Consider the following 27,036-nt stretch of genomic DNA (forward strand, 5'->3'; position numbering starts at 1 on the left):
AAGGAGTCAGGATTCTTTAGCTCTGGTTGTCAAGGTTTTTATTCTCTGTTGTCTATAATCTTTTTCTGACCTGCTGAGATCTGTCTAGCAAGTCAGTTGGTGGCACAGTGACCACCCCAGAGGCAGTGTTATTTTTTATACTAAAACCTACATGTACTTTATTTACAATAATTTTCCAGTACATATCACCTATGTTAGACAGTCTGTCTCTACTCTAAACCAATCCAAAAGTGCCACCATCACCCAGAAGATGGAGGCCAAGAAGAAGAAAGAAGGACAAGACACGCCCAAATCCCTCCATCTTGGCTTCTGAACCCCCATCCTAAAAACCCCAAAATTCTACTTTTCTACTTTGTGACAAACTAACTATCATTCTACTTAAACTCTCAAGGCTTGCAAAACTTCACATAAAGTTGGTAATTTTCTCAATGGGTTTAAATCAAAGGCACAGGGCCATGGCAAGGTCTCTGAGCCCCTTCCTGTGGTCTTGAGTCCTCCAGGGCAGCCAGAGGAATGTCCTGGGTTCCTGCAAGCACAGGCTGAGCCCTGCCAGTCTATCCAGTGCAAAGTCAAAAGTGTATCATAAACCAAGTAAGTTTTTCTAGGAAAAAAAGAGTATTTTAACACCAAGATGCACTCCTAATTACACTGGCTAAACTTTTCTGCCACTTCCACTGAATTAGATCTAAATTACACCAGGCCAAGAGGAGAATCAGGCCACGTGTTTTTCTGCTGATGGCCAAAATATATATTTTTACTTGATTCAATTTATTCACTAACTGATTTGCATAGACATTTCCAAAGGCTGTTCAGTTCTTTTTTTTTTTTTTTTCTTTTTTTTTTCCCCATTTTTTTTGCACTTCACATGTCATCTCCCCCCCACTCATTACACAGGGCAGCAGCAGTGTTGCCACCAAGGGAACTCACATTTAACAGCAAGAGAGGAATCTTCAGCAATTCCCATCCCAGGGGACCGCAGGATGCGGAGCTTTGATTTTGTTGCTCTAAGATAGGCAGGGATGAAAGCAATGTGCACTGGCAGGAAATCCTCAAGGTGCTGGGTTCCTCCAGCAGCTTCACAAGTGCCTTTCCCTCCCACGAAAACCACCAAAATCAGAACAGGTCACCACCTCCCTTCCAATTAATATCATTGATAAGGAGCCGTGAGTTGTTCCCACCAACCCTGGAGAGCACAAACCCAGAGCTGGGGGGTGTGGATGCTCTTCAAGAACCTGAAACAGAACATCAGATGTCAAATCAGGAATAAAATCAGTCAAATCAGAAATAAAATCATGTCTAGTCCTCAAATAGGGATAAAATCAGTCAAATCAGGAATAAAATCAGACAAATCAGGAATAAAATCATGTCCAGTCCTCAAATAGGAATAAAATCAGTCAAATCAGGAATAAAATCATGTCCAGTCCTCAAATAGGAATAAAATCATGCCCAGTCCTCAAATAGGAATAAAATCAGTCAAATTGGGAATAAAATCATGCCCAGTCCTCAAATAGAGATAAAATCAGTCAAATCGGGAATAAAATCATGTCCAGACCTTAAATAGGAATAAAATCAGTCAAATTGGGAATAAAATCATGTCCAGTCCTCAAATAGGAATAAAATCAGTCAAATCAGGAATAAAATCAGTCAAATCAGGACTAAAATCATGTCCAGTCCTCAAATAAGAATAAAATCAGTCAAATCAGGAATAAAAACCTGTCCAGTCCTCAAATATGAAGGCAGGGTTGATGTAAGAGCAAACAGGCATTTGGTGAATTGACAGCAACAAGAATGAGAAGCCAAAGCTGGAATTGTGAATTTTCTTGCAATCAGGTTGGCAAAGTTCTGAAAAAAAAACTCACAATGTGAAAGAAAATAAGAAAATATATTGAAATGACACATAGCTTGAGCAAGGGAAGGGTTAATCAAGGGATCTGTTATCATTTGGTTTAAAATGGGTGAGCCCAGAGCCAGGGATTGACCCTGAACCAAACCCCAGAGCACCTCCCTGCTCTTCCCATTGTCCCATTGCCCTTCAGAGAGACCCCAATCCCAACCCAGAGATTATTCCCAGTCTGGTCCCCAGTGCTTTCCTTGCCTGGGAGGGCAAAATCCATGTGCAGGTCAGGCTGGAAGAGATCATCTCCAGAGCAAGAGGATTCCTGGATGTGAGGGCTGACCGGTGCATGGCACAGGGCATCTCTCTGATTAGAGGGGTCAATCTTTGAGCTGAAGAAACCTGGATAAAACAAGGGAAGCATTAGATAAATGAAATTGGTATGGCTTGTGAATACAAATGATGATTGATTAAGAAAATTATCTGGAGGTGTTTGGTGTCCTCTGCTTCTCCGGCAGGTTATTTGATTTTTTGGAGTTTTTTTGAGGTCAAGTAGCCCACTCATACTGGTGAATACAAGGTGAGAGCTTCACTGTTTTAAATCACAAGCAGATACAAGTTCTGGCTATTTTAGTGCTGTATTATTATCATTATCATTATCATTATCATTATCATTATCATTATCATTATCATTATCATTATCATTATTTAATATCTGTCTATGATTTGACAGTGAAGCCAATGAAGAGCCACCACAAATCACATTTCTATGGTCTTATATTCACCAGGAGCACAAGGTCTTATGAATATGTCTTATTCAGATTCAGAGGTGTTTGGTATCCTCTGCTTCCACAGCAGGTTATTTGATTTTTTGGGGGGGTTTTTTGAGGTCAAATAGCCCATTCTCATTGGTGAGAGCTTCACTGTTTCAAATCACAAGCAGATAAAAGTTCTGGCTATTTTAGTGCTGTTATGATTATTATTATTATTATATAACATCTGTCTATGATTTAACTGTAAAGCTAATGGAGAGTGTCCAAAAATCACATTTCTGTGATTTTATATTCTCCAGGAACACAAGGTCCCATGTCTTATTCAGGGTGTGACAGATTCCCAGGAGGTCCCTGGCCATGTATTCACTTTCTGTGCTTTGCTCAGCTTCCCAAACCCAACCAGTGACATTTTCAGCCCAACACAATAGCAGGCTGGCTCCTCTTGGTGGGTGAAATTAAACATTATTAGATGATGCTTTAAAGGGTGAAGTTCACTTTGAAATTGTGGTCAGGATAATTTTCCTCCATTTTTAACCTCTAGGATTTATTTCTCCGTATCTGGGACCAGTACCAGGCTGATCACCAGCTCATAGACTTTTCTCAGCCATGCTGGCAATGCACAACATGAGGAGGAAATTTGGTTTTTTCCACTTTTCCTGTTTTGATTATTTTGATTAGGTCTAATTAGGATTGCAAGATTTCAGGGAATTTCTCAGAATGCAGCTGTTGGTCAGGGTGAAAGAGCGAGTTGTGATAGGACAGGGGGGATGGTTTTAAGGTGCAGAGGGAATGGTCAGGGGGGACTTTGGGAAGGAATTCTTGGCTGGGAGGCTGGAGAGGGTGCCCAGAGAAGCTGTGGCTGCCCCTGGATCCCTGGAAGTGCCCAAGGCCAGGTTGGATGGGATTTGGAGCAGCTGGGACAGTGGAAGCTGTCCCTGCCATGGCAGACGGGTTGAAACCTGACTTTGAGGTCCCTTCCAACCCAAACCCCTCTGTGGTTCCGTGGTTCTGTGATAAATTTTCCTTGTTTCCAAGGGCCATACAAATCTCTGCATGACAAAGTTGTGAGTCTTTATCCACCAGGCCAGCAGATGTGTTCATGGCAGGTGGAGCTGCTGGAAAGGGAGCTGTAGCTCGGTTTTTGAGGTTCCTGCTTTGGTTGGGTGAGGCAGGGGATTTTTTGGATTTCCCATCTTTAGGAGCTGAGCTCCTTCAGCAGTGTCCTCACGTGCACTCCCCCAGTGATGGAGACATTTCAGACAAGTGTTCAATATATTTAACTCCCTTTTCTGCTTGAGATTTATACAAGGCCTCCGACTATAATCAAAATATCTGTCATCCACAGCTTATCTGCTGACTTAAAATTGCTTGTAAATCATCCACCCTGTGTCTGGGGCTTTGCAATTTCCTTATTCCTTAATTTCTAAATAGATCTGAAATTCCCCAGCATTGTCCTTGAGTGTTTGGGATTAGAAAATGGGAAGATAATGGTGGCTCTCCATCTCACAGGTGGGCAGCTGGGGCAGAGGAGCTGTTTGAAAGTCCTGTTTTGTAGGAGCCCCTTTTCCCTTAGGGACCACAAATCCAGCCTCCAAACCATGCTTCCTCTCATGAGCTATTTATAAAAAGTGGCTTTTATGCAATTTTATCAAAATTTTTCTGCTTCCCCAACTGGGTGGAACTGAAACCCATGAAAAAAAAAAAAAAAGAACCAAAAAACCAAAACCACAACAGAAAAACAACAACCAAAAAAAAAAAAAAAAAACCAAAAAAAAAAACCCACCAAAAAACCCACAAAAAAAAAAAAAAACCCAAAAAAAACCAAAAACAAAAACCAAACCAAAAAAAAAAAAAAAAAAACAAACAAAAAAACCAAAACAAAAAGCCCCAAAAACCCAGATTACCCAAGCCTGCTGCAGGGAGGTGAGCAGCTCCTCCAGCACCCAGACCCCCTCCCTTCTCAAAATGCAGCCTGTAAAGCAAAAATTTCTGCAAGCCGAAAAATTGCTTAATTGCCTCAAATTGATTCCATGGTTTTATTAAGATATTTTCCCAGCTCTATTATGGTTAATTATTTGTATTACAGTAGACTCTGAGGCCCCAAGCAGAGATCAGGACCCCATTGTGCTAAATAGTGTACAAGCACTTAATAACAGAACCATTCTTTGCCCCAGATAGCTGGCAATTATGTGGGGAGCTGCAGTGGAAACACACCACAGCTCACGTGAGCACCTTTTAGGAGAGGTTAATGTGGATTTTGGAAGGCAAGAGGGTCCCTCACGAGAGCCTGTGCAGCCCCACTCTTCCTGATGGGCTCCAGTGGGAAAACCTCAAAGGAGAATCTTGATGTTCAAGCAGGAGATGAACTCCCCACCTGGATTAAGGCTTTGTGAGGGGAATCAAGAGGGGAGAAAAGTGGGGGAAACTGAACAGGTTCCTGTGCTGCTTTCCCCCTTCACCCTTGGTTTGGGCTGAGGGAGGTTCGTGAGGGAGCTTGTTACCCTGGGGATTTCCAGCCCTGTCTTGCCGAGGCAGAGCTTTAGATAAATGCTGAGATCCAGCCTTGCAGGGACCCTGCTTCCTCCCAGTGAGGAAGTGGAGCAGAAATGCAGAAGTGTGTCTCCTTCTCCCTCCTCCCACCCCACCCTGTGACCGTGTTCACAGGGGCTCTTGGATGAGGGAAGAAACAAGGATCAGACTCCATGTTTCAGAAGGTTTGGTCTATTATTTTATGATATATATTACATTAAAACTATACTAAAAGAATAGAAGAAAAGAAGCCATCAGAAGGCTGGCTAAGAATAGAATAGCAAAGAATGATAACAAAAGCTTCTGTCTTGGACTCTCTGTCCAACCCAGCTGTGATTGGCCATTAATTAGAAACAACTGCATGAGACCAATCCCAGATGCACCTGTTGCATTCCACAGCAGCAGATAATCAATGTTTGCATTTTGTTCCTGAGGCCTCTCAGCTTCTCAGGAGGAAAAATCCTAAGGAAAGGATTTTTCATAAAAGATGTCTGTGACACCGCCCCATTCCAAACCTCTGTGGCTGCATCTCTCCCATTGTGGGAGACCTCATCTATGGAGGGGTCAGCACTGGGGGAGCTTTTCCACACCTTCGAGCAGGTGGGGAGAGTTTTGAGACCTCAAAGCCCTGCTGGAGGTGATGTTTGGGGCCAGGAGTGGGACAGGTTTGGGGTGAATGGGCCCCACCTAATTTCACCTTGGCTGCTTCCAGGGATGGGGCATCCACCACCTCTTTGGACAACCTGCTCCAGTCCTTCACCACCCTCATCATAAAAAATGACTTCCTTATGTCTGCATCCACATATTTTTAGTTTAAAACCATTGTCCCTGTTTTAGTTCAGCAGGCCCTGCTGAGAAGCTGCTGGTTCAAGCAAGGATGTTTCTTGCACCCCATGTGCTGCTGAGCTCTGGGTGACCCTCAGGGGCCGCACATCTCTGCATTGCCCACCTCTCCCCGGGGCTGAGAGGATGTGAAAAGCAGCAAACTGTAGCCCCCAAACCAGGGGAAAATCCAATTGTTTCCAAGCTCTAAGCTCAGGTCTCAAGCAGAGCAGGAACCTCTGGAGATAACGCCGTGTCTGTGTGTGTGTGTGTAAAACGGCCTCGCCGAATCCCCCAGCTTTAGCAGGGCTTTGAAAAAGATCTGGGTGGTGATTCAAAATCCAGGTTATGACCTGTGACCTTTGGATGAGAAATTGTTGCCATTTAGGATGTGTTAGGAGGTCCATCCTTTTCATCAAATGCGTGTTTCTTCTTGCTGCGGGAGGCAATCACACCGGTATATCATTAACTCGCAGAAAAGGAGGCTGTAAAAGAAGTTGATGGGGGACCTTAGCCCACACCCTGCTGGGGTCTGCTCGGAGCACAATATCCCAGCGACCATGAGATTAAGCTAAAGAGAAAAGTGAAAATGCTTTTCACGATTCACACGCCCTTTAGATTGTTTTATTAAACCATTTGAATAGGGATTTCCCTTTCGGCCGACAACGGGGCCCGGCCAATGCATAGTTCTAGGTTGCTATGACTTAGTTGGTGCTGGCTAATCACAAGTGAGGGCAAATTTCATATAAAATATCTCGGCCCATTGTCAGCCTAATGCGGCGTGACAGTGGCAGCACAAAGGGGGATTCATTCCCCCCAGCAGGTAATAAGGACGATTTGCCATACCAACCAGGCAGTCTCGAGGGGGGCTGTCAAATGCGATCAGAGCAGCGAAATGGAGCCTCGCATTCCATTCTCAGGTGGGCGAAGGAGATCCTTTTGTTTGACCATGTTGCTTCTGATAACGGAATACAATTATATTCTTCTTTTTTTTGTTTTTTTTTTAATGCTTCCCTGTATCCTACCGACCGTTGGGGCTGTTTTTATATGTGGTTTTTAGGGTTTGCCTTCTTTTTCTTGCCTTATTTATTTTTTTCCCAAAGCTAGGAGGGACCCCAATGACTCTTTAACCTGGAGAATTTCACCCCAGTCCTTCCCTGCTCCTTTTCCTCCTTCCCCTTTCATTAAGGACCCTGTCCTGGCACAATGAGAGCCCTGTATCCCTGCTAATCACCCCCAATTGGCACACACAGCTTCCTTTTGTCCGGAGCCTCCCAGGGATGTTGGGGAGACCAGGGGAAATTCGGGGCGGATGGACAGGACCGTGCTGCTCCAGGAAGATGGAATATTCAGGAGAAGGCATTCATGGGATGGAGGGAGGGGGGGATCAGAGCCTTTCACACATGACCAAGCCAACAGAAAGACAGATAAAGCACTAAGCAGGGTAGGCAGGGAGACATACAGGGCAATGATTAGATCAGCAGAGAGATAGGGCGATAGGGAGAGAGATAAGGGAGTGTTTGCTTTGCAGGTATCTGACTTGGGTTACTGATACCAGACCAGTCCTGCTGATTTGCCTATCTCGGGGGTCTGGTTACCTGCGAGATCACCTGGGGTTGTTTTGACAGTGGCTAATTAGGGAGAGCATTCCACCCTGGGCTCACAGGCAGGGCAGCAGGGAGCACCGGCCCTGGACACCAGGCTTGCAGGCTGGCCTGGCCTTGGGCAAGCTGGCTCTGCCTGTTCCAGGTACAGCCTGAAAGGTTTTGGGGTGCAAAAAATGTTTGGAAGTGCAAAAAACATTTGGAAGTGTGAGAAAGGTTTGGAAGTGTGAGAAAAGTTTGGAGGTTTGAGCACGACACTGGAGGTTGCAGCTCTGCTGTGCAACAAGAACCATGAGCAACCAACGGGGAGAAAGTGAAAAGAAAAAGAATGAGGGAAGACTCCCATCACTCAGATGTTTTGGGGGAACTTGGCCTTCAGGATTTTACAAACCGCGCTAATCCAACCTCCTTCAATCCAGCATTGCCTCTTATCTGGATCACCTTCATGTTCCCTGGCAGGAATTGCCCATTTAATAATTTCCCTCCAATGAGCTGAATCACTGCTAATCTGATCAAATGTCTTTTTAGGGCCTTTCATCTTCCCAGGGATGTGTTGACACTAGCACAGCTGGTTCAGAGGAAACAAGAACTCAATCAGAACTCCGTACAAAACACAGATGGGACCCAAACCTAACCTTTCCTTTCAGATATGCAAAAGTGTGGTTAACTTCTTGTTACTACGCATTTGCATAAATCTTTGCATTTAGGGGCCTGATTTTTAAGTGGTTAAAGAAGCCAGGCAAAGCCTGGAGCTGGATTTTGATGAGAAACTGTGCAGAGCCAGCTGGGCACGGAGCTCTCTGTGAGGAAGGGGACAGGCTGTGGTGCCACACAGAGCTATGGGACAGCTCCTGGTTGGCATCATCTGCTGTGCTGTGTCACTATAGGACACAAAAAACCACAAGATCACACCCCTGTTCTCAAAGTGAAGGAAAAAGGGAAGGTTATTTTCTGACTTCAACATCTATAGTTTTCCAAAAGTGACAGCGGGTTGGAGGGTGACAGTGCCACCTCTCCAATGTCACTGGTCAAACTAACAGACCATCAACTTTCTCTTCTTCCATAAAGGAATGCGAAACAATGAGTTATTTACAGAAAGTGTGTGAGAAAGTTCACTACAAGAATGTCAACATCAGAAAGTTTAGAAAATCTTAAAAAACCAAGGTAACAGTGCTGTGGGTGCTGCAGCTCTCCCAGAGCTGCAGCTGCTCTTGGAGCCACCCTCATCCCATTCCAGGGAAAGCCTCAGTTACCTGCAGCCCTCAGTAACTGCTGCTCTGGTGGAGTGGGCTTCCCTTGGTTTGGAGATAATCCCACGTGGGAATGCTGCTGAAGAGGAGGGGATGTGACACAAGGCAATGGGAGCAGGAGCTTGGGGAATGACTCCAGATCGTTCAGGCCAGTCTGTGCAACTGTGTGGAGACTGGAGCTGTGGATTCCCATCCCTGGAAATGGTCAGGGCTGGGCTGGAGGGGGCTCTGAGTAACCTGGGCCCATGGCAGGGGCTTGGAAAGAAACAATCTTGAGGTCCCTTCCCATCCAAACCATTCTGATTCTATAATTCTCTGATTGCAGTGTCACAAAGAGATCTTTGAGGAATGCAATTAGTGATCCTTCTGCACCCAAGGGATCCCAGGCAGCCATTTGGGCTCTGCTCCTGTTCAAAAGCTCCCAAGGTCCTCAGGATAAGATTGATGGGGTTTATATAACCCTGGGCACACCTTTGTGCAGCACAGAGCTGCTCTGGAACACCCTGAGCTGCTGCCAAGATCTGTAACCAGATGAGGTGCTGGCTAGAAAGTCTCCATGTCATGGAATAATGGAATGGTTTGGGTTGGAAGGGACATTTAAAGGTCCTCTAGTCCCACCCCTTTGCAATGAGGTGACCACAACTCAACCCAGGGGCAGCTCCAGGTGCTGAGAATCTTCTGGAAGGCTCCATGGATAAACAGTGATCCCAGCATCACTCATGGGGTGCTCAGGCATCATGCAGCACTGGCTGAGGAGAACATTCCTGCCCTTTTCCCCTCCCCTGTGGAATGCTGCAGGCTGAAAAGGTGCCCAAAGCTCAGGCTGGAGAGGGCAGCATGAGATGTCTGCCCATTGCTTTGCAGATGGGGAAACTGAGGCAGGGTTTTGGAGTCACCCTTGTCCAGAGAGGTCCTTGGTGCAGCCAACAGGCTCTGATGTTCCCAAAGCCTCTGGAGGCTCCTCAGGGCTCCACAAGGGCTCCCTGGTGGGTCAGACAGAAAATCAGGGTCAGGGCACTTGGTGGTTTAGGCTGGGAGGGACCCCAAGGAAAGAAACAAAAGTTTAAAAATCTCAGAACCTCAGGATCTCTTCCTTAAGCTTCCACTTAGGGAGGTGTTTTCCAGCACAACCAGGATGAAATGGACACTGCTCACACTGCAGAATTTGGGAATGTGCTCTGTGGAAGGAATCTCCCTCCCACCAGGAATTCTGATTCCTTTTAGAGTCCTGGTGCTGAGCACATCCAAGGGTGGAAATCTTCCATGCTAATGGGTGGAAAGCAAACAGCACATGTGGGACGAGGAGCCCCTTTTTAAGGAGTAAAGGGGTAATTAAAGAGGTCTGAGGTGCTGCAGAAGGTGAGGATGGGACAAGGGAAATGGGAACTCTGGAAACAGAGGGAAGCTGAGGGGAGCTGGAGGCTGAGCCAGGCTTATGTAAAACCTTTTGGTTGCTTTATCTGAGATGGGATCCTCTCTTGTACAACCCAGAGGAATGTGGGGAAGCTGAAGCTCAGCTGCCTCCGAGGCTCCCAGTGCCAATATTTGGTTTCCAACGTTCCCAGTGTTTTCCCCTTGAGCACTGCCAGGGTCCCAGCGCCGTGACACCCCTGTGATCCTCCTCCTCCTCCTCCTCCTCCCCTGTGATGGGAACAGAGCTTGTTGCCCTCCAGCACTTGGGCACAGCCTGTGGATGGATCTGTCAGCCAGCCTGTGCCAAGGAGTTCCCTGTTCTCTGCCTTCCCCTGGCGCTGGGCCAATATTTAATAGTTCTGATTGGCAAATGATTTCCTGCTTGGTGATCATTCAAAAAAAAAAAAAAAAAAAAACACTTCTAGCATTTTTTCTTTTTCCCCACCTTCCCATCTTCATTCCTTTCCCTCGGGAGAAATATGTCCTGTGAAAATGTGAACCTTCATTTCTTAGTATGGTTTAGGTTGGAAGGAAGAGACTTTTCCAATGGATCAACTTGCTCAAAGCCCCACCTAATTTCACCTTGGCTGCTTCCAGGGATGGGGCATCCACCACCTCTTTGGACAACCACCCTCATCATAAAAAATGACTTCCTTATGTCTGCATCCACATCTTTTTAGTTTAAAACCATTGCCTCTATTTTAGTTCAGCAGGCTCCACTGAGAAATCTCTCCTCATTTTTCTTGCAAGCCACCAAAGAGCATCGTGAGGTGGGGGACGCCATCCCCATATCCTGAACTCTCAGGTTTTGGCTTTCAGGGATCTGCTGCTCAGGAATGTGCTGATCTGCTGCAGGTTCAGCAGAGCCCAGCAGTGCTGAGGGACTGGGGTATCCTCTGCTGGAATCTGGGGCAGCCTGGGCTGCACTGCTCCTCCTGCACGTGGATCCCAGGGCCAGCAGGCAATGCCATTTGTGTTGGTATAAGCCAGCAGTGATGCCTCCATGTGCTTTTGCAAATCCTGGGAGCTCTGACTCACTAGTCCCTCTGGATTTCGCTCCTGCTGTTCAGAAAGCAGCTGTGCCTGCAAGGCTGTCAGAGCCCAGAGGAGCTCCTTCTCCCAAGGGCCACCAGCTCCTCAGCCATCAGCAGGCTCCTTCTCTATTAATCTTTTCTGGGATTCTTCTTTTTCATCCAAAGTGATGCAGTGTGGGCTTTCATTCAGAGCCTGCTGGTTTATCTTCATGGAGATGTTTCTGGGTGGATTCAAAGAGAGCACAGCGTGCTGAGAGAAGCTGGGTGGTGATCTTTGTAGTGCAGTCAAAACCCAAATTCACAGAATTCCCAGAATTCCCAGAATGACCAGGTTGGAGGAGACCTTCAAGATCACCAAGTCCAACCCAGTCCCAACAGCTCAACTCAACCCTGGCACCCAGTGCCACATCCAGGCTTTGTTAAACACACCCAGGGATGGGGACTGCACCACCTCCCCGGCAGCCATTCCACAACTTTATCACTCTTTCTGTGAAAAACTTTTCCCTGATGTCCAACCTGTATTTCCCTTGGTGCAGCTCGAGGCTGTGTGCTCTGGGTGTGTCAGTGCTGCTGCAGACAGAGCCCAGCCCCAGCTGAGCACAGGCACCTTTCAGGAGCTGTGAGAGTGATGGGGGCAGCCCTGAGTCTCCTTTTCTCCAGGCTGAGCACCCCCAGCTCCCTCAGGGGCTCCTCACAGGGTTTCTGCTTCACCCCACCTCAGTCTAAGCCTGGGCTTCCAAAGCTCCTCACAAATTCCTCACCACCTTTTTCCACTGGGCAGCACCTTCCAATGCCTGGGATGCTAAAGGTGCAGAAGGACCACAGGAACCAGGAAAACTGAGCCCATTGTGTAAAAGGCTGCGTTGTGCTGCTCCAAATACCACAAACACCAGCTTGTTCCCAGCTTTATTTCCAGTTTCTTAGTTCTTAGGGTTTATTTTGTTTATTTGGTCAGGTTTTTTCCCTTTTGATCCAGAGTCAGTGTAGTGTGTCAGCTGTTGTGCAAATCTTAACTGGCAGCTGTGGGTTTCTATCCCCTGGAGCCAAGGAGGGAATTGAAACCCTTTCTCACACTCTCTGTGTACCTAAGGAATCGGCCCAACCAGAAAGATGTTGGGAAGCCTTGGCACCTTCCACCCCTCTAAGATGGGGGTTTCAAGAAGCTGGAGCTAGAGGTACTTTCTGTAGAATTTTAGCTTTGAAAAACAAAGCTCAGAGGAGCCAGCACGACTCCTCCCCAGAGCCCTGCTAAACAGATAAACCATTTCCTCTATTTCACCCCATTTTTAGCAAAATGCCTCTCCCAAGGGCACTCCAGAGGTCTGTGGTGTCAGAAATTCAGGGCTCATAGTCACACATTCCCAGTGTCTTTCCAATCATGGAATGGAGTAGGATCCTCTCCTCAAGAGCAGACATGGCTGGGAATTCTTTCCTTCATTGTCTGGGACATTTCTGTTCTTTTCCATGTTGTTTATACATTATCCAGCCCAAAATGCACAAAATCAGTGCTTCACTCCAAGGACTCTGTTTCAAAAAGGAAAGATTTAGGGTTTCAAGAATGGAGAATGGCTCAGTGTTGCAGGATAGATGCGATAAAAAGGGATTTTCAGAGCAAAATAAACCATTCTATTCACCCTCACCACAGTCCATCTTGCCACATATCTGGGACACCTACCTGACCTGGGGTTCATAATTTCATCATTCAGGGAAAACAAGTCACTGTCTGGGCAGAAGAACACACGAGAGCAGTTGCCACATATCAGACAGCTGAGATATTCATGCAGTTATTCATTTGCCTTCCCCATGCCACAATCTCAGAACCCTCTGCTGGGCTCCAATCCCTTCTCTTTACAATTCTGAAGACATCACTGAATTTAGCATTGCAGGCTCCTGGGGAGATAAGCAGGATTGTCCTCAGGTGTACAGATAAGGAAGGAGAAGCACAGAGCTACTGAAGGGTTTGCCCAAAGTCACACAAAACAGCCCTGTCACAGCAGAAAAGCAAATCTTGGGTCACATCATCCTCAGGCCTCTGATTGTCAAAATTTTACTCCTCAGCCAAGTGTTTTTGCATCTGAGGTGGGTTTGGTGCTGGGACAAGTGGTCAGAGAGGTTCTGCACGGAATATTCGGGGGATGTTCATTTTCTCGGATTTCAGTCTGGGCTTCTTAGAAACCCTTTCCAGAGAGAGAGAGAGCTCTGCTCTGGTGGACACCCCTAAGGCCCTCTGTAAGTAATTTTTTCACTGATATTCAGTCCCTCAAGAATGGAGAGGGAATTGTGGAGAAGCAGCAGATATCCAACTCTGCGCCCTGCAGGGAAGCTCAGGGAATCAAACGAGCTGAAGGCAGAGCTTGGTGACCAAAATAAAGCGGTTAAAATGCTCTGAAGTCAACATCCCCGTGAGACTGTGGTCCCTGCTCACCTCCTCCTTCCAGGTGACTTTCCAGAAGCTCTCCAAGCCCCAACCACCTCCTGCCACCAGAACCACCCGGAGAGGAATGAGGCCTGACAAACACAGGGCACTTTCCTGCTATCTTCACCAAATCTCTCGCATTTTTATATGGCACCTTAATAACCCCTCATTTCCATCACAAGTGCATGCTTTCCTCCTGCTTATCTCCATCTCCACGCTGCTCCCGCTCCGTTCCTGCAGCCGCGCCGCCCCCGGCTGCATCCCGGGGATGTTTTTGGGATGCTCGGGGATGCTCGGGGGAAGGCAGGACATGTCCCATGGCTTTTGGGAGGTGGCAGGACGTGACTCACAGCATGGCACGGCTCCATCTGCGTCAATATTGAACCCGCTGCCTTAACTTAGCGGGGTAGGAGATGTTAAAGCCAGTGCCCTAATTTCGTGGAGTCATTAAGGGACCTGGCTGCGACTTTCTCAAGAGACAAAACTCCTCAGCTCGGTGCCCCGGGGCCAGAGCTGAGCTCCTTGGGCCTGCCTGCCTGCATTCCCCAGGTAGTTGCCATCAGATACAAGGCGATTTGCTTCCTGTTGTGTGCTCTTAAGTGGTGGCTGCATTTCAAAAGCAGGGGAGTGATTGAGTCCTGTCCCAGGCTGTAAAAGGCACCCGGCGCTTTCTGGGAAGAGCAGAGCTCGCTGTAATTGGTGCTTCTTAAGGAAAATCCCATCAATGTCCTCCTGGCTTTCAATGAGGGCTAAAAACCGTGCAGAGTTTAGGGGATGGACCTGAGATTTAGGGTTTGGTGTCTACAGACAAAATTGTCCGCCTGGAATTGCTTGTGGCCAAGTCTGGCAAATATGGGAATTCTCCAGGCTGTGCTGCCTGAAGCTCCCCGGGGTTTGAGCTCTGCACCTGGACAGAATCACTGGGTTGTAGAATCCTTAAGGCTGGAAAAGACCAGCAAGGTCACCGAGCCCAGACATGAGCCCAGCTCTGCCACAGAATCCCGTGTCCCCAAGTGCCATATCCTTAAAATCCCTCCAGGTGACTCCACCACTGCCCTGGGCCTGACAAGCCTTTTAGTGAAGAAATTTTCCCTAATATCCAACAAAAACATCCAATTTTCCCTAAAATTTCACAAATTTTCCTTCTTGACACAGCCTGAGGCCGTTCCCTCTGCTCCTGTCGCCGTTCCCTGGAGCAGATCCCAAATCCCCCCCTGACTGTCCCCTCCTGTCAGGAGCTGTGCAGAGCCACAAGGTCCCCCCTGAGCCTCCTTTGCTCCAGGCTGAGCCCCTTCCCAGCTCCCTCAGCCTCTCCTGGTGCTCCAGACCCTTCCCTGAACACTCTCCATCCCCTCAATATCTTTCTTGTAGTGAGGGCAATGCCCAGGGAAACACCACTGGGCTGATGGCTCCTGCTGAATCCAAACCATGGACTCCCAAGCCAAGGCCACCCCTCTCATCCCCACCCAGGAGAAGTTTTCCTGCACAAACACCATCTCTGTAGACATTTTCTCTTTGGTCCAAGCTTGGCAAGGCACAGGAGGTTTGCAAACATCATTTCAGCACCCACAGCTCCTTCCCAGGCCTGGACCAGATCCCTCCTGGGCAGAGGAAAGGGTGATCCCCAAGAGATGAGAGCTGGCCTGACCAAGGAACTTTAGGAAAGCACACTATCCTTGTCTCTGGTACCTGGGTTTGATGGATGGGCCACCTGGTGGGTCAGGAATTATCTGGATGGTGGCACTGCAGTGGTGTTCCTTGGGGCTTGGGGCTGGCACTGGTTGCTGGTGATAAGGACAGTGGGGTCCAGGGCACCCTCAGGAGCTTTGTGACACCAGGCTGAGGGAAAGGATGGAGATGTGGCTCTGTGCAAACCTCATGAAGCTCAAGGCCAAGTGCAAGGCCCTGTGTTGGAAAATCCCAGCTCTACAGAGACAGGGCAACTGAGAGGTGTTTTAAAAGATTTTATTCCATTATCAGTCTCAATGAAGGGTGAGACAGATGAAAAACTGAACACCAATCTATCAGAAGCCAACCTGTTTCCTGGTTACCTTATAAATATTACTTTACAGATATATACCTTATAATTATTTTTCAGCCTATTAGCTTTTGCCAGCCAATGCTGCTAATACTTCTAACACCAATCACCTATTATTTTAATCACATATAATCACCTATTATTCTACCCCACGTGGTCTTGCTACAATGCATCTTTCACAGTTCTAATTCTCTAAAATATCTGGTCTTTTTTCAAGGCCATCTTCTGAAACTGGTTTTTAGAGATTTAGAGATTATCATGGCATCCACCCCTCACTTCACCTCACTGGCTTTTGTGAGGAGCCTTTCATTCTTCAGAGACCCCAAAGCTGGTCAGAAATGTTCTTGGAGACCTCATATGAAGCACTGCACCCCCAAAATTTGGTTTCTGGATCCCCACCTGGACTTAGGCAAGTGTCAGATGCAGAGTCCCCATTCCTGTGTGAACGGGGCTCTCCTGTCCATGCTCCAAGCTGAGCTTTCACAATCAAGAACTGCATGGTCATCATTTGCAGGACGCTGGCATCCTCCAGGCTGGCCAGATGCTGGGCAAGGGTTTTTCAAAATCACACTGGCGACCTCAGGGTTCCTGCATTTTCCTTTTCTTTTTTTTTTTTCTTTTGGTTGTAGCCCTCGGTGAGTTAATAACCTCCCCAAGTGCCCTGGCAAACATGTTCCAGGACATTGCTCATCCCTTCAGCCTGTAAGGTCATGCACATTATGGGATTTGCATATTGTTGTGTTTGGTAGCCTTCCCAAAGCAAAGCTTGAGTTCTTGCTTAAGCCTAAAATCCAGCCAGGACTGCCCCACAGTCGTGATTGCTCCCCAAAAACATGTTGAGCTTTTTTGGCTTGGTGCATTAAACTTTCTTCACATTAGCAAAGCCTGGAAGCATCTGGAAGGCAAAGATTAAGCCAAAGTGCCCAAGGAAAGCTCAGATCAACAAAATATGGTGCAGGGAAGGTTTAAGTGGTTTTTGAGCAGTCAGGTGATATAAAATTCATTAGAAGCTTTGGTGAAGTTGCATCGACTGAAAATGTGACCTTGTGACTTTATGGATCCATTAATATTTCAATGTCTCAATGGAATAATATAAAAAGTTTCAGGGACAACACAATTTCTAGGATAAGTGCTCTATAAGCACAGGGTGAGTGGGGAATAATACAGGAGGTTAAGGGAGGCCTGTTATCAGAATCTTTGTGCCTGCTTAGAATGGCCCCAAAGGTTTGAGAGCAGCCCTGTTCATGGTAAAAATCCCATTTTTACCCTTCTGGTGTTTTCTGAGGTGTGGTGTTGAACTGCAGGGTCATTTCTTGAGAGTGAAGAAACTAAAACCGTGAGGAGAAAGGGAAATAAATTCGATATCTTGGGGTGCTCCCCACTTGCAAAGCAGTTTGAAAAGTTTGGTTTTCATTTTCATGCATCCAGGAAAGCCTTCCCTGCTCCCCTTCCCTGCCCAGCTCTCCCTGGCATGGAAGGCTGTGAGGGAAGTTCTCCACAAAGACTAAAACTCCTCAGTCCTTGGCCACGACATCTTCTGGTGATTCTGGTGGGATCATTGTGCCGATCCCACTCTCCAGCCTGAGGCTGTGGGCACAAGGGAAAGCTCATTTCCCTCATTTCCCTCATTTCCAGTCCCCTTGGCAGGGACCTTGGTCAGGCAAGGGAGGAGAACTTGGGGCAGGTGTAAGGTGCATTTTGAGTGCTGTCACTGAGTAAAACACTCAGCCTTGGGGAAAAGAGATGGAGGGAGGGGACAAGGCTTGTTTCACATCCTGAGGATTGAGGATGTGACCATCCTGGCATTTTCCTACCTTCCAGCCACCAGCACCTCTCCCTGTCAAGGAAGAGGAGCTTTACCTGGTGCTGGTCCCAGGTTGTTGTTAAGTGTAAACCTGCATTTTTAATTTTTTTGGGAACATATCCAAATTCTGAACCAAAGCCCACAGCTCAGGGTCTGGCTATGTGGTGCATTGGCTGCACAGTACCAGATAGAATATTCCCCTGAAATTCAGGTTTGCACAGCTGTCTCTGCTGCCATGGCCCTCTCCAAAGACCTGAGGATGACCCCAGTCAGAACTTTTTGGCTGACCTCAGTGGCCTTGGATCAAGCCTGGTCCTGTCTGCGCAGAAACTCATTTCCTAGCAAAAAAAAAAAAGTCTTTGGAGTAGGTCCAAGCCAGACCACAGGGAAGAGGAGGATTCCCTGGCCTTCTGCCATGCCCTCCAGAGAAAGTGTTCACAGCACTGACCAAATCCATGCTTCACTGGCCCTTCCTTGTTGTGGTGTTGTGAGGGTCCCCAGGACGAGGTGAGAGATGAGAATTGACTCTAAGTTCTTAGAAGGCCTGATATTATATTATATTACATTACATTATATTATATTATATTATATTATATTATATTATATTATATTATATTATATTATATTATATTATATTATATTATATTATATTATATTATATTATATTATATTATATTATATTATATTATATTATATTATATTATATTATATTATATTATATTATATTATATTATATTATATTATATTCATTACATTACATTACAACATTATATGATATGATTGATATGATATGATATGATATGATATGATATTAAAAGAAAATGATATACTAAAACTACACAAAAGAAAGAGAAAGGAGACATCAGAAGGCTAAAAAAAGAATGAATTATAAAAACCCATGACAGACCAGAGAGTCTGACACAGCTGGACTTGGATTGGTTACTAAGTAAAAACAATTAACATGTTTGAATAAACAACTCTCTAAATCACATTCCAGAGGAGCAAAACATGGGGAAGCTGAGGCTCCTCATCTCGCCAGGAGAAGAAATCCTGGCGAAGGGATTTTCCCTAAAATATCCCAGTGACGTTTCCTCTCTCTCGCAGCCACCAGGGAGTCGGCCTTCGTCCACGCCATCGCCTCCGCCGGGGTGGCATTCGCTGTCACCAGGTCCTGTGCCGAGGGCTCGGCCACCATCTGCGGGTGTGACACGCGCCACAAGGGCTCTCCTGGCGAGGGCTGGAAGTGGGGAGGCTGCAGTGAGGACGTGGAGTTCGGCAGCATGGTGTCCCGGGAGTTCGCGGACGCGCGGGAGAACCGGCCCGACGCGCGCTCGGCCATGAACCGGCACAACAACGAGGCTGGAAGGACGGTAAGGACGCTTCATCTCCTCCTTTCCTGCTGGTGTTTTCTTGCCTGAGAGGATGAGTGGTGGGAGGGGATTAAGGGGGCTCAAAAGGCCGAAATCTGGGCTAATTTGTGTCACAAAATGGTAGTACCTGTCTCATGATAGGTCTAGATCTACGTGCTTGGTCTTTGAAAGCTCCGCATGAATTCACCCACACAGATGTAAACACCTGCCTGGGAGTCAGCTGCCAGATCTCTTTTATGGAGAATGGATCAAGGCAGGTGAAGGCTGCGATTTCTTCCCATCTTGCGAGGATACCTACCCCCAGAAGATGGGATTTCGTCCCAGCTTAGGAGGATATCTACCCTCAGAAGATGGAATTTCAACCCATCTTTTGAAGATATCTACCCCCAAAAGTTGTGGATGCCCCGTTCCTGGAAGTGTCCAAGGCCAGGTTGGACAGGGCTAGCAGAAGGTGTCCATGCCCATTCCAGGGTGGTTGGAACTAAGTGATTTTTAAGGTCCCTTCCAACCTAAATCATTCTGTGATTCCACTATTAGAGTTATTAACCCTTATTCCACTATTAGAGTTATTAATAATGTCCTAATTGTGGTTGTTCCCTTCCACTGAGTGTGCACCTGAAGTTTTGGTGCAATTGTCCATTCCCCTTCTCTGCAGCCTTGAGGGAGGAGAAGGGCCAGGAGAGCTTTTCCCACAACCCATCTTCTCAACTCTGTTCTATTTCCCAGGAAATATTTAAACAAAATTAGAGGCAATAGAACTCTGGTGCCTCCTGATTAAACTTGGATCATGCCCTGAAGCTGTTTTTACTTCAAACAATCTTGGAACAAAACGTGTTGGGGAAAAGAAGGCACAAAATCTGCCTTATACACAATGAATCTTTTCCCTAGGTGGAATAATCCCAAAAGGGGGATATTCCTTTTTTTTTTTCCATCTCAAGAATAGCCCATAAATCCAGAAGAATGTAATTTGTGGGAAACAATTTGTAGAACTGTTAGAACCACAAAGCCCTTTCTAACAGAGATTATGCCACAGCTTTTCTGAGATAAGAAAGGACAGGTTAATGTGGTCTTGTCCTCAGGTCTTGCACATATCCAGGAGGACATTTGTGCACTGAGCTGTACCAAAGCCACCACAGCTGCTGTGCTGGGACACGTCCTCAGGCAGAGAACTCCTGAAGTGGATGCTGTAAATTCCCAGTGCTGTTATCCCACCCCACACCACAGCAGAGCTGTTGGAATACAACTTCTGAAAGGGAAATACCACCAGAAACCAAAATTGTCTGCAATGGAGATGACCACAAGCAATGATGTGGTTTCTTCTGGCTCTGGCCTAAATTATCCCAGGTACCCCCAGGGATGGGGCAGTTACTGGGATATGTAATGGGAAAAAGAGGGGTTTCCTTTAAAGTGAGAATCTGTTTTAAAGTGAGAATCCTTGGAAAAAAACAAACATGTGGTGGTGTTTGCAGGTCCTCAGGATGAGGGAAGAGATGAGAATCTTGACTCCATGTTTCAGAAGGCTGATTTATTATTTTATGATACATATTATATAAAAAGAAAATGATATGTTAAAACTACACTAAAGAAAGAGAAAGGAGACATCAGAAGGCTAGAAAAGAATGAATAATAAAATCTTGTGAGTGACCAGAATCGCAACACAGCTGGACCTGTGATTGGTCATCAAGTAGAAACAATTCACAGGAAACCAATCACAGATCCACCTGTTGCATTCCACAGCAGCAGATAATCATTGTTTACATTTCTTTTCTGAGGCTTCTCAGGAGGAAAAATCTTGGCAAAAGGATTTTTCATAAAATGCGTCCGTGACACAAACATCCCTGTGACCACAGGCCTGCAGAGGTCTTTTTACTCTAAGTTTTGTTCCTTGACTCTAGGACATTTTACAGGTGTCAGACCATGACCTGAAATCCCAGAGATATCACACCACGACCCGAAATCCCAGTATTTTAGAAAGCACTGGTGTTTTCCATCATCACCATTCCAGCACCCATGGGACAGCTCTTCCAGGCCTCCACACCTGAGTGTTCCCAGCTAAACCTGAGCCATGGGCAATGTTTCCTATCAGTTCCCACAGGAACTCCAACCCTACTGCTCCTCCAGGAGTTTTGATTAAGCTCAGGGTGATTATATGAGCAAAACCTTCTGCGGTTCTCCCTCCTCGCTAATTGCAGCCAGCTCTGTGGCGGGTGATACTCGGTAAATAACACAGGAAAACACCTGGTGAGCACCAAGGTGCTGATTCATGGCAAATCTCATGGACTCAGGCTGGCACTCGCCTGTTCACGTACCCAGAAATTTGCTGATCACTCTGGAAATGCAGATTATCAAGTTGCATAAGGTTGTCTCCCACCCCAGAGTACTGGAGGGCAGCACCTCTGTTTATTTAAACTCGTTATATAAGAGGTAAAAACAAGTAGCAAAGCTTCTGGAATCAATAATCACCCTCCCATTTATCCCAGGAAAGTGTTTTGTGTTGAAGCCTGAGCCTTTAAAATCAAAAGTAGGGCTCTTATTTTTTTTTTTTTTTGTCCTTTGAAGTGATTTTAGAAAAATCATAACCCTGGCTGTAAAATAAAAACAAATCCCTTTTCTGAATATAGCCATAGCAAGGTTTGAACCTTGTTTGCTTAAGTAAGCACAAAACATATGTAAAGGATGGAGTTCTGTTCTAGATAGTTAGGACACTTCATCTTCCTATTATTTCAAACAGAAAAACTGCTATTTTCATTTATGAGGGCATTGTTTGAGTAACTTTGGGTGTTCTTTGCTTCTCTGCCCACATGTGTTTGAATTCTTTTCCTGTGTGACAGCACTGTAATATTCCCACATGAACATTGATAAGACAGAAGTTAATGAATCTCCTTGGTGAAAGTTTTTGGTAAATCCTTAAATTTGAGCTGGGAGTTAGAACCAGTCACTGAAAACCGTAAAGTACAGAAGTTTTATGGTTTAGACCCAGCAGTGACTGGGGAAATAGGAGGGTTTTTGTTCACAAGAGTATAAATACATCTATGAAAACATCCATAATTCCTTGGAAAATCATGCCAAGTGGCAGAATGTCATAAAGAGTTTTAATTACAGGTAACTGTCACAGACATCTTTTATGGAAAATTCATTCCTTAGGATTTTTCCTCCTGAGGAGCTGAGAGACTTCAGGAACAAAATGTAAATATTGATTATCTGCTGCTGTGGAATGCAACAAGTAGATTTTTGATTGGCCCATCTTGGATGTTTATAATTAATGGCCAATCACAGCCCACCTGGCTCGGACAGAGAGCCAAGCCACAAACCTTTGTTATCATTCTTTCTTTTTCTATTCTTAGCCAGCCTTCTGAGGAAATCCTTTCTTCTATTCTTTTAGCATAGTTTTAATGTAATAGTCATCATAAAATAATAAATCAGCCTTCTGAAACATGGAGTCAGATCCTCATCTCTTCCCTCATCCCTCAGACTCCTGTGAATGCCGTCGCAGTTAATGTCTTCCTTCTCCTTTGCCTTTCTTCTCTTTTGCAGTCCATCATTGAGCTGATGCACCTCAAGTGCAAGTGCCACGGGCTCTCGGGCAGCTGCGAGGTGAAGACCTGCTGGTGGTCCCAGCCCGACTTCAGGGTCATCGGCGACTACCTCAAGGACAAGTACGACAGCGCGTCCGAGATGGTGGTGGAGAAACACCGGGAATCCCGCGGCTGGGTGGAGACCCTGCGGCCCAAATACAACTTCTTCAAGGCCCCCACTGAGAAGGACCTGGTCTACTACGAGAACTCGCCAAACTTTTGCGAGCCCAACCCCGAGACAGGCTCCTTCGGGACCCGCGACAGGATCTGCAACGTCACCTCCCACGGCATCGACGGCTGTGACCTTCTGTGCTGCGGCCGCGGGCACAACACGAGGACTGAGAAAAGGAAAGAGAAGTGTCACTGTATCTTCCACTGGTGCTGCTACGTCCGCTGCCAGGAGTGCATACGAGTCTACGATGTCCACACGTGCAAATAAATCGGGCGTAAAACCCCACCTTGGCCGGGCTCCGAGTGGAGAAATGGATTTTTTGAGCCTACTTCCTCTGAGGTTGCATCCGTGAGAGAAGTCTACTTTTTTTGGATATTAAAAAAGAATAAAAACTGGACAAAAAAATTTAAAAAATAAAAAGGCTAAAACTGGTTGGATAGAATAGGTCTAATGACTTCTGGGCTATCCCGAGGTGCATCTGGCAGTCACACAAGTTCTGCCCCGACGCCGATGCCTCCGGAAGGAGAGCAGCTCTTTCCACCAGCCCACAACACCGAGCTGGATGGAAGAGCATTAGCAAAAGCATGGATTTGCTCTGCTCCCACCCACCTGAAGTGACTCGTGTGATTAAGTGTCCTTTGAAAGACTTGCATCTTCCTAAGCATCTCCTTTTCCCTCAGCCAGGCAGAGGCTGTGCTGAACAGCAGCACTGAGCACTCAGAGAGATCTCTCTGCAAACCCCAATGGCCAGACTGTGTGATATGAGCAACAGCAGCAAAAGAAATAAAAGCAGATAAATTAAGGATTTTTAAAATAAAAAACATGACTACTTCTTTGCTTTTGCCTTGGAACCAGAGAAGTCTACAAATATTTAACAGAGCTGGAGAGTGGGCAAGCTCTTGATGTGAACTTCTTAGCGTAGTAGCTTCTGCCAGATTGGACATAGGATCCTGTGACATCTGTAGAAAGGGAAGGAGGGAGAAGAGGAGGGAGACAAAGAGAGAAAACTGCTGATGACTTCCTGTAAACTCCCTGTTGGCACACAGGTGATGTGCGCAGTATGGAAAAGTTCAGTGTCTTGTGTGTGAAGTGAAGAGGACTCTGTGTGCATTGAGGCGGACACAGTCCCACAGCTGGGAATGCTGCTCCAGCTCTCCAGCCTGGCACGTGGCTCAGCCGGTGAGTTTTCCTTGGAAACGTGGTGCAGTGAATCTCTGGGGCTGTTCACTCACTCCTGAGCACAGGACATCCCTCTCCTCAGCACCCCAGGGAAAGCATGGCAAGGGACGGTGTTCACCCTTCCCACCTCGCTGGGCAGGTCTGTCACCAGCAGTGGAAAGTGCACTTTGTTCTTCCACTCTCTGCACCTGATGCAGGCTCCCCAGGCACTTGGCAGCAGCCTGAGCCCACAGGTCTGTTGGGAGCATGGATCTGAAGGACTCATTGCCACCCATTAATTGACACGAGGGTGAAGCAACCCACCACCACCACCAAGCTGGAGCAGTCTCAGACTCAAGCCAAACCTTGTCCCACAGCTAATTCCTACAGCCATTCCCACCTGTGAAAGTGGCACAGATTAAAATGGACAAAACCCAGAGTGTGAGCCAGCCCAGAGTTTGGGTAGGTTTGGACACGGAGCCAAACCCCAGCTTTGCAACGCTGGCCCATCTCTGCTGCTCACCCCTGAGTGCCCATCCTTGCATGGTGCTCTGCTTCCAATTCCAAATCAGGATCACAGTTCACAGAAACAGGTCTCACCTCCTCCGTGGGCATCAGGAATTCCTGCAGGGGATCAGGCATGAGCTCAGCCCACCACCTTGGTGTTTACAGCACTGGAACCCTGCTTGGGCTATTCCTGGTCAATGCTGGGATAAATGAGAGGTGAACCAAGCACAGTCACAGCCTGTTTTAGCCCCAGATGCACTTGCCCTGTGTCCTCTCTGCCTCTTGCTCTTGGGTTCCTATCCTGGAAAAAGGACAATGGATGGGTGTTTATTCTGTCTCTTCAGCACAGGAAGGGAAACAGGGCATGAGTTAATTCCCATTTCATGGCGAGGTAATCATGGCCGTTGGCTGGATCACTCCTGGAAATCTTTGTAGAGAAATCAGAGTGCTGCTCTCTCTGTGTGTGTCAGCCTTTTCCCAGGAACCAAAGGAGGGAGTGTGCAGAAGAAGAAGGGAACAAACAGAGCTTAATCCCATCAGAGAGAAAACAGGAGGAAATGATGCCTCCAAGGGCTGGCTCTGACTCACAGCGTCTCCTGGGACTACTCCTAGGCTGGTGCAGTTTATGCATCACCCATTTGTCTCAGGGCTGTGCCCAAGGGCACAAGCAAGATTTGCTTATTGATGGAGGCACTTCTATCAGTGCTTTGCAAAAAAAAAAAAAAAAAATGCTGCAGTGAAATGAGAGCAGAAGGAGAGAGGAGATCGAGAGAAGCAAAGAAAAATATGGGGAGAAAAATCAATCTGTGACACCTGTCCATGTGAACACTGCACATCATCAATGGCCACACACCACGTGGAGAAGGCAATAGGTCACTGAAAACTTAAATGAAGATCAATTAAGGGATGTATAACTGATTTTCATAATGCAGTCTTGGAGAAAAGGAAAACTTAATCATGGGAAATAGAGAAGGAAGCCACTGCAGGGGGAGATTGCACCTGTAACCAACATTCAAACACAATCTGTCAGGAAAGCAAATGCTCCAGAAAGCCACACAAGGGGTGGAAGACATTGATAAATTGGAGAGGATGGGATAAGGGAAGATACATCTGATTTACCTAATGTGATGCAGCGCAAGCAGCCACAATGAGAGATGTCAGACACGTCCTACCAGGAACTTCTGCCTATAAATGGTGACGCAGCAGTGGAAATTCAAATCACTGCAGGCCACCACAGTCCCTTCAATCCGTTGACTTCAGCGGGGTCACACCCACAACTGGTTCTACCTTAAGATTTTTAAGCCAAGTGGTTTCAAACTCCTTCTTTTGTATCACACCAGTGAAGGAATGGGCTGCAGGATTTGGCTTCCATGAGTGGGAGCTGGAATCTGCCCCCAGCCCTTCCACAGCGTGTTCACATCCACCATTTCTGCTTTTGCACCAGAGCAAGCCCAGCATCACCAGCAGGTGAAGCTTTTTGGGAAGCAGAGGGGAAAAAAAATTGAAACTGGGCATTTGCTGAGCAATTGCCTCTAGAGGTGAACAAATTTTGACCGCAACAGTGGGATTTACTTCATCCGGTCTAAGCTATTTATCTAATTTTCTGCTGGGATCAATGGCAAGAAACAAACTCAGAGGTGATTCATGGTGTTTAGGATGGTACCTAAGTTATGTTTGGTTAAGTGCCCTCTGGGTGTATCTGTGACTTCAGCTGCTGAGCTCGGAGCAGATAATGAGCTCTTCCATGGGTCCAGACTGATGATGTGAAATCCACCGTGAGTCAAGGAGGCGAAGCTACAACCTGGTCATCATCTGAGATGGGCTGGAAGCTGTGCTCCTTCCCTCCAAGCTGGGGTCAGGCTGGAACCAGCTCAGTGGTTGGGGACTCCTCCCCATCCAAGGGGATTTTAACAAAGCCTGTGGGTGCTTGTTTGGGTTTGTTATGTAATTAATCATCCCTGTGGTGATCCAATGTAAGGGGCTGAGCAGCTGCTACTAAAGTCGATGAAAAATGCCTGAGTGAATTCTGTTCATCACCCTGAGCACACCCAGGGGGTTCCAGTCCTGGGTGTGACACTCCCCATCCCTGAGGGGGAAAAAATCCTGCCAGGGCTCTGGGAGCTGGGCCCATGGTTTTGGAGGAGGGGGCTTGGGCCATTGCTCACTGCTACACATGAATTTGGGAGATGTCTTTGGAAAACTGAGATCCCTCTCCACTGCCCACACTGGGTGTCTCAAGTCAGGGTTTCCACTGCACCAGTGAGAAAATTTAGCCAGTGATGAGTGAGGTGCCATCCTTCCCTACAGGAGATGGTCTGAATGCCACCCAGAGGTGCCTTCTGCCTCAGCTTCTCCTGTGAAAACAGCAGGACACTACTTATGGAAGGGTCTTGGCATTTCACTCAATAATACAAACATCTGGTGACATTTTACAGGTGCCCTACAGTGTCCTATTGGGGTCCAGATGTTGTTTCAATGGCCTAAGACCCACACAGATCATAAACCTGGGCAGAGACCTATGGGTGTCCAAAATAACCCAAGATGTGTTTGTGTAGCCAATTGAACTGGGCGCTTCTCTGGATGTGGTTTTCTGTCAGACCTTCTCCCTCACCTTGGTGTAGGGCTCCAGTTTATAACCAAAAGGAAAACATCATTGATTTCCCACAAATGGGACTGGCCATCTTCACCTCTGTGCTCCCTGGTGTCCTTCCCTGGCGAGGTTTGTCCTCAGGCAGAT

At 46.8% G+C, this 27,036-nt stretch overlaps 1 protein-coding gene across 1 annotated transcript in view; it reads left to right on the plus strand.

Moving 5' to 3' along the window:
• WNT3A (Wnt family member 3A) overlaps window positions 1–26,313 on the plus strand; it is a 103,365-nt gene extending 77,052 nt beyond the window's left edge. Inside the window, exons 3-4 of the mRNA XM_063168941.1 lie at window positions 18,622–18,887; window positions 22,422–26,313. Coding sequence (XP_063025011.1) covers window positions 18,622–18,887; window positions 22,422–22,901 — 746 coding nt within the window. The 3' untranslated portion in view covers window positions 22,902–26,313. The remainder of the gene's footprint in view (window positions 1–18,621; window positions 18,888–22,421) is intronic.
• The last annotated feature ends 723 nt before the right edge of the window (window positions 26,314–27,036 follow it).

This window comes from Melospiza melodia, chromosome 1 (genome assembly GCF_035770615.1).
Source record: "Melospiza melodia melodia isolate bMelMel2 chromosome 1, bMelMel2.pri, whole genome shotgun sequence".
Lineage (NCBI taxonomy): Eukaryota > Metazoa > Chordata > Aves > Passeriformes > Passerellidae > Melospiza > Melospiza melodia.